This window comes from Acipenser ruthenus, chromosome 45 (assembly GCF_902713425.1).
Source record: "Acipenser ruthenus chromosome 45, fAciRut3.2 maternal haplotype, whole genome shotgun sequence".
Taxonomy (NCBI): domain Eukaryota; kingdom Metazoa; phylum Chordata; class Actinopteri; order Acipenseriformes; family Acipenseridae; genus Acipenser; species Acipenser ruthenus.
Window position 1 is genome coordinate 9,832,830 of NC_081233.1, and position 12,904 is coordinate 9,845,733.

General features: G+C 37.6%; 2 protein-coding genes across 3 annotated transcripts in view; both read right to left on the reverse strand.

The window, feature by feature from the left end:
* Nucleotides 1-896: 896 nt before the first annotated feature.
* LOC117962956 (homeobox protein Hox-C5-like) lies at nt 897-4,741 on the reverse strand. The gene is made up of 2 exons (XM_034914177.2): nt 3,771-4,741; nt 897-2,480 (listed from the first exon to the last, which is right to left on the reverse strand). The coding sequence occupies exons 1-2, from the start codon at nt 4,240-4,242 to the stop codon at nt 2,266-2,268; spliced, it is 687 nt and encodes a 228-aa protein (XP_034770068.2). The 5' UTR covers nt 4,243-4,741; the 3' UTR covers nt 897-2,265.
* A 2,334-nt stretch (nt 4,742-7,075) lies between these two features.
* LOC117966958 (homeobox protein Hox-C6-like) overlaps nt 7,076-12,904 on the reverse strand; it is a 13,413-nt gene continuing 7,584 nt past the window's right edge. For both annotated transcript variants that reach the window (XM_059013148.1, XM_059013149.1), the window contains exons 2-3: nt 8,514-8,876; nt 7,076-7,658 (exon numbers count right to left, since the gene is read on the reverse strand). In XM_059013148.1, coding sequence (XP_058869131.1) covers nt 7,345-7,658; nt 8,514-8,876 — 677 coding nt within the window. In that variant the 3' untranslated portion in view covers nt 7,076-7,344. The remainder of the gene's footprint in view (nt 7,659-8,513; nt 8,877-12,904) is intronic.

Consider the following 12,904-nt stretch of genomic DNA (forward strand, 5'->3'; position numbering starts at 1 on the left):
CGATCATGCACTCCGAGGTGTTCTCCTTGCTTGTTTGATAACTGAATACATGAAGCCGAATACATCAAGTAGTATTCGTTTGTGTTTTTCAAAACAATGCTTTGATAATTCCTGATTATATCACACACACACGCACACACACACTCACACTCACACTCTCACACACACACACACACACACACACATATATACACACACACATATATACACACACACACACGCACCTTAATTATCTGTGTTATCATGAATCCCTTCTGATAACATTCCTATATACAGTATATATATATCAACACAACACACCATTTTTTTCAAATGTGGAATGCATGCTTCCTCCATTCATTCCAAAACAGGTCAACTCTCTATACAGCTAAGCCCAACCATTTAAATGTATATGCATGAATATATCTGCAATAAATAAACAAATAAAGAAATGCCAGACTCCATCTGCATGCGACATTAGAGGATTTGTATTTTATTACGCCACTCACATCAAATCTACACAGGACACCAGTTTAACAGCTGAGTGTTGTGGTTGGCAGCGTGCTGCCTCTGCGTTCGCATTCATTTCGCATTGCTGTTGCATTGCTCATGACGTGAATACAACGAATAGGCTGGTACTGCACGGAGCTCCTTCTGCAATGGAAATATTCATACAGGCCAGCCACGTGCCACTCGGGGGGTGGGGGGTGGGGGGCATTAACAACTAAACATACATATTTACAGATTACAGAGTAGAAAGGTAGAGAAGGAGGGGTCCACAGAAATATATGTGTGTGTGTGTGTGTATATATCCTATATATATATATATATATATATATATATATATATATATATATATATATATATATATATATATATATATATATATATATTATACACACACACACACACACAGTCATGTGCAAATGTATCAGAACACCTCAAGATGCGTCATTGATATCCTTTATATGCCTCCCTGCATGAAAACCTCTGGCTGTGAGAATTTCAATTACCGGTCAGTAATCAGTGATATAGAAACAATAGGCACTCGTGTGTGTGAAAATGTCAGACCGCTTTGTGCTTTAATCAGGCATCTTAAACAACTTCTAAAACGTCTCCTGCGTTTTTACCACGTGTGGCTCTGTGTTCCTTTTCTCTTTACTGTTTTAAATGGAGTGCATGTGTGAGCTATAAAGGTCATCAATTAAATGAGGCAATCGCTTATTTGCTTATTTTGAGAATTTTCCATAATTTTTAGTTCCAGTGGTTTGATTTCATACACACAGCAAATCAAAACCACAGAAGCAATGGGGTGCTCTGATACAAAAGCAATGGGGTAATCTGACGCAGAAGCAATGGGGTGCTCCGACGCAGAAGTAATGGGGTGCTCTGACGCAGAAGCAACGGGGTGCTCTGACACAGAAGCAACGGGGTGCTCTGACACAGAAGCAACGGGGTGTTCTGACACAGAAGCAATGGGGTGCTCTGACACAGAAGCAATGGGGTGCTCTGACACAGAAGCAATGGGGTGCTCTGATACATAAGCAATGGAGTGTTCTGATACAGAAGCAACGGGGTGCTCTGACACAGAAGCAATGGGGTGCTCTGACACAGAAGCAATGGGGTGCTCTGACACAGAAGCAATGGGGTGCTCTGACACAGAAGCAATGGGGTGTTCTGACACAGAAGCAATGGGGTGCTCTGACACAGAAGCAATGGGGTGCTCTGATACATGTGTAGAAGAATGTTTGAGTGAAACCATAACAATGGAAATGGCCTTCTTGGTAACAGAGATTTGGAAAGCGCAGGGGGTAACTACGCCTACAACAACATCAGCCCAATATTCATTTTTTGCACAAATCTTCATTATCTTGTAAAAGTGTAGATCGCTTCAAGGCGAGGATTAAAACGTGGGGGGTAAGGTATTCAAATGCAGGTTAAAGTTGATAGTTTTTTTTGGAGTTGTTGTATCCTTTCTAAAACATAATTTAAACAAGTCAATATACATTGCATGGGGTGAAAGCCAAAATGGTGTTTTTTGTTTTTCAGCCAAACCTTTATGTCTTTATAATTGTGTATAGAGCTAACTTTACAAGTGCCTCGTTTCATCCTTCAGCCCCTGAACACATCATTTCTGCAATGCTAAAATGAATGCAAAAGCTTTGCAAAAGTAATAATAATAATAATAATAATAATAATAATAATAATAATAATAAAGGAGGGAGTTCTCTCTTTAAAAAAAAAATAAATTACATATATGGGATTGAAAACCCAATTCTGTTTTGTTCAAACGGACTCTTTGGTTTTGAGTTTGGAATCCTTCTTCCATTTCATCCGCCGGTTCTGGAACCAGATTTTGATCTGCCTCTCGTTGAGACACAGGCTGTTGGCGATCTCGATGCGTCTGCGGCGGGTCAGGTACCGGTTGAAATGGAACTCTTTCTCCAGCTCCAGGGTTTGGTACCGGGTGTAACTTGTCCTGGAGCGCTTGCCGTCCGATTCTAGTTTCGTAAGCAAAAAAATAAATAAATAAATAAATAAATAACAAATACCACACATACAATGAGACTCAGTATCAACTTACAGATATGACCATCAAAATAAAACTAACTTCTGGCAAGGAACTTAAATAGCTACTGTATGGAGTTTCAATATATAACGTGCTTGGTGTATGAGGAGTGTTATAGAACCGCAGGGACTCAAAATTAAGAGCATCTTCATATTGCATGCATGCATACATCTATGCACACATACCTAGATACATGCATATATTCATGCAGAAGCGCACGTGTATTAGAACACCCCATTGCTTCTCTTTGTTTTGGTTCGTTGTGCATATGAAATCAAACCACTGGAGCTGAAAATATTGGAAAATGTCAAAATAGGCAAATTTCGTATTTGTCTCATTGAATTGATTTCTTTAATAGGCCACACATGCAATCCATTTCAAATAGCAGGAGAAGGGAACACCTGATAAAACGCAGGAGACTTTTTAGAAGTTGTTTAATTAAAAGCACAAAGTGGTCTTTAATTAACATTTTCACAGAGGAGCTCCTATTGTGTCTGTATCACCGATTACTGACCGGAAATTGAAATTCTCACAGCCAGAGGTTTTCATGCAGATGGGTATATAAAGGATATAATTGAGAAGTTTTGAGGTGTTCTGATATATGTGCACACCACTGTGTACTGAACAACCTATCAGCGTTATATATATATATATATATATATATAGATAGATAGATATCTATCTATCTATCTATCTATCTATCTATCTATCTATCTATATATATGAATATATATATATATGAAAATATATATACACACACGCATAAGTGCATATGCAAAAAAGCTTGTAAAATATTTTTAACACACACACACACATATATATATATATATATATATATATATATATATATATATATATATATATATATATATATATATATATATAATCTATTTGCTTGTATAAAAACATTATTTGGTGGGCTTTTTATAGCCTGTTTTTTTTTTCTCTGATCCAATTATGCTGTCATAAATTTGGGCGTATATCGCGTCTTAGCCTTAACCGGACAGTTTTACGAGCAACTGATGCTTTTGTCATAAAATTTACGACTGCCAGTTTTATTGTTTTCCTCGTACGGCCTATAAAACAACAGCGATCAGAAAAGAAAGAGAGAAAAGCCTTACAGCAAGACTGAGGGAGAGAAAGAGAGAGTGAGAGAAGAAAATAATAATACAGAGAGGCTGACTCGCACACTCTCTCTCTCACACACACACTGAAAACTTACCGTGTCTCATATGAAGCTTGGTCATCCAGGGGTATATCTGGGGCAGCGGGCTGTCGTCGACTTTGTGCTGGTGTTGTTGTCTTCGCTGCTGTACGGGCTGTTTCGCCTCTACTTTGATTTCACCGGTGCCGCCGCCGTCGCTGCTTTTAACGCAGGTCTGCCCCTCCGCTTTAGAGTAAATCCTGAGCCCGTCCGAGCCCGGAGCGAGTGTGGAGGACGCGGCGGTCTCTGTGCAGGGTGAAGCCCGGTCCCCGGGGTCGCAGCCTCCCAGAGTCGAGTCCATATCCCCGCGGCAGTAAGAGTTTGCAGGAGCAGAGGCAGGGAAAGGGAGGGTGAGATCGAGCCCACCGTAGCAGTACCTGGAGGCACCGAGTTCAGTGGCACAGCCATAGTTTCCGTAACTTTGCATGGAATAGGCGGACGGCTCCTGAGCTGCTTGCTTGTAAAATGAATTTGTTAGGTACGCGCTCATCTTCAGCTGTACAGAATTATATTTGTATAATGCTACTGCTACAAAAAAAATATAGAGCGTTTATTTTAATTGTATTATATTAATGTTATAGTTTTTTTTGATCATATATAGATAGATAGATTTTTTATGTGTTTGATTTGTGGCCCTTTGTGAAGGTCGGGGGCTTTAATCCCCCCAAAAAATCAAACGAGCACGATTTATAGGTGGGGGGAAATTCTGCCTTTTTCCCTTTATTCTACGTGCGTTGCCCAAATATGGGATGCTTAAACAGCAGCACGTGATTGTGTTGGCCAGTCATACATTTGGCTTGATCACCCCAGTAGGGCGTTATTGATGGAGCCCCCGTGAAACGTGTCTGCTTAGCAGGGCAAGGAGCGACCGCGCCGAGACCCTGCCGGAAAAAAAAAGTCGAGGACGATGGGGCGACAGCGCCACCTGGTGCCAAAGCAGGGGCACCACACTTGCTGTCTCGTTAAAAAAAAAAAAACTAATAAAATTAAAAAAATTAAAAAATCCAACATGCCACAGCGTTCCCTGGAATAGAACGCACGTAAATAAACACAAACACGCGCATCCTTGTGACGTCATAGTGCTCTACAACCCCTTTCCAACGCGCAGCTCCGTTCTCTGCGTGATAAAAAGAAACAAAAACACAAACACAAACGCTTCTGAAATAAAGGTTAGCTGCGGTGATACTGTCTCGGAATCTGTGGTTTTTTTAGTTGTCGAGGTCCCCCCCCCCCTCCCCTGCAATTGTATTTCATACGCATGTTATAACTAAATCGATGTACGTTTAAGTTGACCGTTTTAATAATGTTTGCATGCCTGTATTTGTGGGGACTTCTCATTATATTGATATTTTTTGTAGTATTTCTACCTCCAGTCAGGCAAAAACTCCACACACGGTGAAAGTCGACAACAAACTAAATATTTTGGCACTTTTTTTAAAAAGGCATGTTTAGTTCTTAAAAAGGTGTTTTACAAAGTGGGGACGAATTAATATCTTTGTGGGGACATTTTCTCAAATTTTGTCCGCACGTTGATAGTAATACCTGACCCCCCCCCCCCCGATACACACACACACACACTGGTTAATGTATGGAGGTATGTTGTTCGGTTTCTTTTGAACACGTTGAAATATCGTCCAGTCACTGAATCAATGTTTTAAACAGTCCTCGAGTCCTTGTTTACAAGGAGAGATTAACTTGGACGTTTCAATGTCATAACGAAACCTTTCTCTATTTCTGTGCGGCTTGTTTCTTATTCGAGAAACAAATGGAAAGGATTATATAGCATTTCATCTTCGAGGATGAAACGACGCTGAAAACATTCCTCTCTTAAATGCTCCCCGCCCCCATCCCTCTGTGTAAATCCTTCGTTATTTCAAAGATTACAATGGCTTTATAAAAAAAATGATTACACACACACAACGCGCGCCAATTACTTCTACTGGCACCGCTGTAAACATACTTGGAATACAATGACAATGCAATATATAACATAGGCCTAAATATCACACATATCAAAAAACTAATGGAAGATATGCGTGTGTGTGCGTGTGTGTGCGTGCGTGCGTACGTGTGTGTGTGTGCGTGCGTGTGTGTGTTTCATTAACGTGGTAAACAATCTGTCTTAATTTTATGATGCAACATGTGTAGTTTTTTTTTCATATTTTATTATGGATATATTTAAATCACCGTAACAACCTTCGTAATAATAATAATATACAGAAAAGACTCTTACCACTACATCATCATTATTATTATTATTATTATTATTATTATTATTATTATTATTAATAATAATAATAATAATAATAATAATAATAATAATAATAATAAAACCCGCGTACACATTGAAAGTTTTGAACTTCCACCCTCGGCAATGTTGTGAGGTAACCATTTGATCCCATTTTGTGTAAATGACTGACGTTGAAACTTTGATTACGCTGTGGAAGTCTTCTTGAAATAAGCCTCTAAGGTCATAATATTGTTTATTTGTTATCAATATTCTCAAGATTATTATTATTATTAATAATAATAATAATAATAATAATAATAATAATAATAATAATAATAATAATAATAATAATAATAATAATAATAGCGAGGCTATGAAGAAGAAAATACAAGTCAAATGTACTTTATTTTTAAAATAACAATATTTATTAAATACTGAGCACAAGGCGATTGGTCGTGAATAGTATACAGCACATTATTTTTTGTGTATGAATCATGTAGGTATTGTTTTTATTATTTTATTGTTGTTATGATTTCGTTCTCATCTCACGACGCATTTTCATCCACGTTGATATTTTTCTTCACTGCGGTGCGAAGCACAAATAAAACGAGAAATCTTCCACCAAAAAAAAAAGCTGCAAAATTGTCACATAGAGACGCGTGTGTCGCAGTGTCATGCTATTCATGTATGAATATTAACAACCCAACACGAGCCGGCGAGTCTGTTCAAAAGAGACTTGCTGATCGGTCTAAATATATTTACACACACACACGGAAGTGGTATTCTTTCTTTCTTTTATTCTTTTGAGCACGGTTTTAAAAATTGCAATAATATATTACAAAGATGAACAGAAAAAAACAACAACACCAACATATATATATATATATATATTTACAGACAAACCAAGCAACAGTGTGACATAATTATAAACAGGGATAAAATAATTGAGGAAAAAAAGAAACCGGATAACATTTACTGGGCGAAAGATATATGACCACAATAGAATTGCATTGAAGTATTTGGTGTGGAGTGTGGGGTGTGGGGTGTGGGGGGTGGGGGGTGGGGGGTGGGGGGGGTGGGGGGGGGGGGGGGACGGACGGGTCGACAACAACAATGATTGTACGAAGTATGTTTTTTCCCCCATTTCTAACACTTAAAAAAAATAGTTTCTTAATTAAAAGACTTCAAATGACTGGATAATACGTGGCCTCGTTGCAGTCTTACAGAGCGCCTGAATTGCATACAATGTTTAGTTTATTATCAAGTTGTGCCAACAACATAGGTAGTTTAGTTAAGGGTTACAGCGACAGTAAAAGTTTTTTTTTTTTGCCTTTAAAGAAAGGAGTTTTTTTTGTTTATGTTTTACTCTTTCTGTTTTTCTTCCTCCGTCTCTTCTTCTATGTCTTCTTTTTCTTCTTCTTGGGCTTCCGGACCGGGACCGGGTTCGGTACCGCCGGGCAGAACCGAGCTCTGATTGCTTTCCTTCTTCCATTTCATCCGCCGGTTCTGGAACCAGATTTTGATCTGGCGTTCTGTTAGACAGAGTGCGTTGGCGATCTCGATCCGCCTGCGCCTGGTCAGGTAGCGATTGAAGTGAAACTCTTTCTCCAGCTCCAAAGTCTGATACCGGGAATAAATCTGGCGACCTCTCCGTCTATCTGAACCGTACCCAACCCCTGCAAAAACAGAACCATAAAAAACTAGACACAACAATACAACCTTACCAGTCATTCTTAAAGCATATTGAGCTGAACTCAAATAAACACTAAAACAGAAATGAGAGATCAAGGTGGTAACTTTCCTTCTTTCTTTCTTTCTTTCTTTCTTTCTTCTCACCTGCTTACTCATTTAATCAGTCCATTTAATACAATAACATGATTTTTAAATACAAATACTAATAACGCATGCATTTATTACAAATTGAAAACAGGGACTGATCTATAGTTAAATACCATGCTGGCATAACGCATGCAATGGTTGGTTGATCAACCTCTGTAATTATTATTATTATTATTATTATTATTATTATTATTATTATTATTATTATTATTATTATTATTATTACTAGTAGTAGTAGTAGTTTGTCATGCTTAATAACTTATTTTGCTCCGCTTTCTTGTACTTTGCTATTTAAACCCATGTAAAATGGTCTCAACACTTGTAAAAAAAACCTAAAAAAACCCCCCAAAAAAACAAGCAGGTTCACAAAGATGGATTTTGGAATGTAGTAGTGGCGGTGTTTACACCTCTGTTAAAATCCCCTGCTCATTTCAAAGGGCTGAACTGCCTCTCTCATAATTCTTTTCTATTCGCGAATGCTGGAAGAGTTCCTGTAAAGAACAGTATAGGACTCGTTTCTTAGCCTCAATGGTACAGACGGAGATCCCTCGCTCCAGCAGCAACACAGAGATAGGTCTAACCGGACATGCTTTATGACTCTCATAAAACGAAGCGGCGCTTGTTCTGTTGCTGAAGATGGTCATAAAACGGGCCAATTCCTATAATTTATCTCTGGGAGTTGTACAACTTACCACTGTGTGAGTTCATTCTCTGCATCCACGGGTATATCTGCACACCGCTTCCTTTTTGCTCCTGCCCCGCAGTCCTGCTCGGGTCAGTGCTGTAGTCCTGCGCTATGGAAGACTGCGAAGTGTGGCCCATAGCCGACTGCCTGCAGCTGGGAAGCATGTCTTTATCTTGGTAAAACACATTAGATCCGTATTCATAAGGTCCCCGACTGGAGCCGAACACCACGTTTTCTTGGGGCGAGTAGAAAGGGGACGAGTATATCCGATTCTGCGCCACGGCGGCACCGTATGTGGAGAAGTGCCTCACCGGGTCATAGGCGGCGGTGTTCAGGGCTACGTTGGGTAAAACGTCTTGCCCTGCGCTTGCTAAATGGCAGGAGAGCGACGGGTTAGTGAAATAGGAATTCATAATGTCCCCCCTCTCTCTTTCTCTCTCTCCTTCTCTCTCTCTCTCACTCTCTCTCTTTCTCTCTGTCTCAGACGGCTTGAATGTTTCTATAATATTTATTTCGGGACTCCGGTTGTAGACGCAGAACTAGATTGTTATAGCTTAGGCTCCACTCAAAGACGGACGAAATGACAAAGTCAGCTGACCAGCTTTCCGCCAATAGCAAGCCAGATGTCAAAACAAGGGAAAAATTGCCCAAGCTTGTGTTTATTTCCCCAGCCGAAACTAAGTATCCATGTATATTATATATAACTATATTAAACAAAAAAGGATTTATATTCGGGTACTTTTATTTATAGATCACATATTTTATGCTGTTATTCAATTAATGTATTTACTAAAGAGAAAGATATATTGGAAAGTGTATGAAATAAAATCAGTTTTGTAACGGTAGCCTAGAAAATCCTACCTTATATATATATATATATATATATATATATATATATATATATATATATATATATATATATATATATATATACACACACACTATATATATATATATATATATATATATATATATACACACACTATATATATATATACACACTATATTATAAATAAAAAAATCAAGCATTTGTGTTACACTATATAATCGCGATAGCGAGGACTATAAAATTGATTTTATTAATAATATATCTCCTTGAACAAGAATGCAGCACGTGCAGTTGCTATTCCAATAATGTAATTAATTAATAAACGATACCTAAATACTGCCGGTGTTACTCTCTGATTTAAGAATGGTCAAATATCTCTACTTGTATTGTGCCCGACTCGAGCGCTATGGCGTGCTTTACAGAGCTGAGGGATCGTGTTTGCTCGCTTGTTTGTTTGTTTGTTTGTTAATTTTAGGTTTCATGTAATAGCTCATTTTAAGAATGCTTAGAACACATCTCCACGCTAACAAAAAAAACCCTGCAATCTATTTCCATTACATCATTCATAAGACACAAGTAAAAGAGATCCATAAATAAAGAGAGATGGATTCTTTATTAAATACAGTGTCAGAGAACGGCTCGTTTTATCCGACAGATGCGTTTCATTTTCCTGAAGCTTCGCACCGTTTCCCGGCGCTGTAAGATTTGCTAATAAACTAATATGATACTGAATAACTATGTAAAGCTCATAGCAAATAAACAACAAACAATACTGTGTGTGTCTGTTGCTCTTTTTTTTGCATCAGTTGACCACTGTTTCTTCCTAAGTGGACACTTTGGCGTTTTATTAGGTGTTCCCAGAGAGCAAATGCAATTAAATTGGTTTATTGGGTGTTGTTAAGAGTGTCGTTAATAAAACTGCACCTTTGCGTCGATGCTTTTTTTCATTATCTTTCTAATCTGACAGGAGAGAGAGAGAGAGAGAGAGAGAGAGAGAGTGGGGGTGCAGAAACATTGCCTCTGTCCGAGTCTCTGTACAACGAAGTGGACACGTTTTCAAGTACATATCTATCTATCTATCTATCTATCTATCTATCTATCTATCTATCTATCTATCTATCTATCTATCTATCTATATATATATATATATATACATATATATATATATATATATATATATATATATATATATATATATATATATATACACACTGTATTTTACTAAAATGAAATGAAAGAAATGAAAAAAGGACAGTTGTTTTTTTTTGGAACAAACTGTTTCAATAATTTTAAAAAAACATTTATTTCAGGACGTCTGGAACCAAAGCCTTTTTTCTGCTGTGTAGAAAGAAAAGTGAACCCAGTGCATGTATATGCATGTGTTTGTTTTAGCAATGCGCAAATGTGACTGGGAAGGGGGTGCAGGCGATTGCCCCCACGGCAACACAAAGACATGCCGGACGCAGGAAGCGTTTTTCGATCTTTTTACTGTGAAAGAATGCGAGAACCCCGATGAAGGTAATAAAACTATACAAGCGGATAAAAAGACGAGGATGCCCGATTCACCAGGCTGGCTATTCGAGCCGACTCCCCCCCCCTCTCTCTCTCTCTCTCTCTCTCTCACCCTCATACAAACACAAGCTAACAAAACAGAGGACAACTGAGACGTATTGAAAAGAGAACGCAGCTGTGCACACTGTAAATATATTCAAATATGTATCAGAAATCATTCAATATATATATATATATATATATATATATATATATATATATATATATATATATATATATATATATATATATATATATATATATATATACATATATGTAATCCTATCTGTATTTTCATTATCTATCTAAAAACGTTTAATATATATATATATATATATATATATATATATATATATATATATATATATATATATATATATATAATATGCACACATACTATAAAATATTTTAGTTAACAAGGCGATTTATATATATATATATATAATATATTCTTTCTGTCTCTCTCGTATATATATAGCTATTTTCAATTTGTTTCTATTTTCCTGATTCGTTATTTATTTAATTATAAGATCTAATAAAAGGTGCCCCAATATATTATGAATTATATCCACATTTTATAGGGTTTATTTTCAAACGCACGAAAGAACGGGCATGCGTGGTTGAGCGATCTATCTGTTTATTTATGTATTTATTTATTTCAATTCTCCGAGGGCTGCAGGGTTTCTCTTAGTTCGCTATTTAACGCATTTCACACAAGCCTCCCGGCGTTTCTGTGCCGTACCTGTCACCCTTACCCGCGGGTTCATTGAGTCTCGACTCCTCGCTTTATTTGATGATCAAAAAGCGAAAGGAAAGGGTTTAAATACTTTATCTCGTGCACTTTGTCATACGGCAACCCGAGTTAAAGGGGCGTATCATTTTTTTATTTTCTTTTTTAAAAACACTCTTTTTTTCCTCCCAATCTTTGCATATCAGTTGAAGAAACAGTTACATTATTTTTTTCTTACAAACCCCGTAAATGTATTCCCTCTAACTCCAGCATTCCTATGAATACAATTATTTGCAAAAAAATATGCAGAAATGAGTTTTGCAATTATTCGAGTTCCAGTTTTCAAAATATAAATAATAATAGTCAATCGGCCCAATAATAACCATACAAAATAGTAGTAACTACATATATAAATACACAGATATATAAAGGGCAAAGCGAAAAGAATCTTGAATTATCTGGTCCACACAGTGCCAATGCCACACTGCAATCAAAAAAATAGGATTTATAATGAAACTAAACTTTATTTTTATTTTTATTTATTTATTGCAAAAACAAACAAAAAAGACGAATGTATTAAAAACTGTGGAGCGGTGGCCTTTAATGGCTTCCTACGCGGGGGAGGCGACGGTGTTACTTTTTGAATAGTAATCGTGTCGCACTTCACTTCACACAGACCCGTGTGCTGTTCTCAATCTCACTTCTCATTAGGCGAGGTCGTTTCTTCTTTTCTGGATTTTTAGCACGACGCGGGAGAAGCTATCGCTCGCTTACAGCAAGAACGGCCGACGTTCCCTCGAGTTATTCGCCTTCTCGCAGATACTAAACAGCGTTGTGTTGTGCCGGAGGGAGGGGGCAGTTTTGGAGAGATGGTGCGAGATGTTCGCTGGAAACTTAAGTGTTTTATTGCAGATCTGCAGACAAGCCATACACAGAGACCGGCTTGCTGGCAAGTGATACAAAACCAGCTGTTAACAGCCACAGAACAAACCAACGAGACTGGGGGACACCGCTTAACAGCGAAGTGATTACATGGCAGCAAACACTGGATCCTATCTGTGTATCTGTTTCATAAGGGAAATGATGCTGTTGGGTTTCTATTTTCAAAGTTATGTGCAGGGCAACCTCTCTTAGAGTTCACACGAACTGTTTTAGAATTTCTAAAAACATCATAAAAAATCGTGATATAAAAATGGATTCATATGAAGTACACATAGGCAGAAAAGTGATGTGTTGCATTTCTTCATCCATATATATATATACACACACACACACACACACAAAAGAC

Excerpts from the sequence above, each read along its gene's own strand:
- LOC117962956 (XM_034914177.2), bottom strand. The coding sequence starts at position 4,242 with ATGAGCGCGTACCTAACAAATTCATTTTACAAGCAAGCAGCTCAGGAG. Across the intron at positions 2,481-3,770 it reads CAAGCTTCATATGAGACACG|AATCGGACGGCAAGCGCTCC; the intron begins GTAAGTTTTCAG and ends TTACGAAACTAG.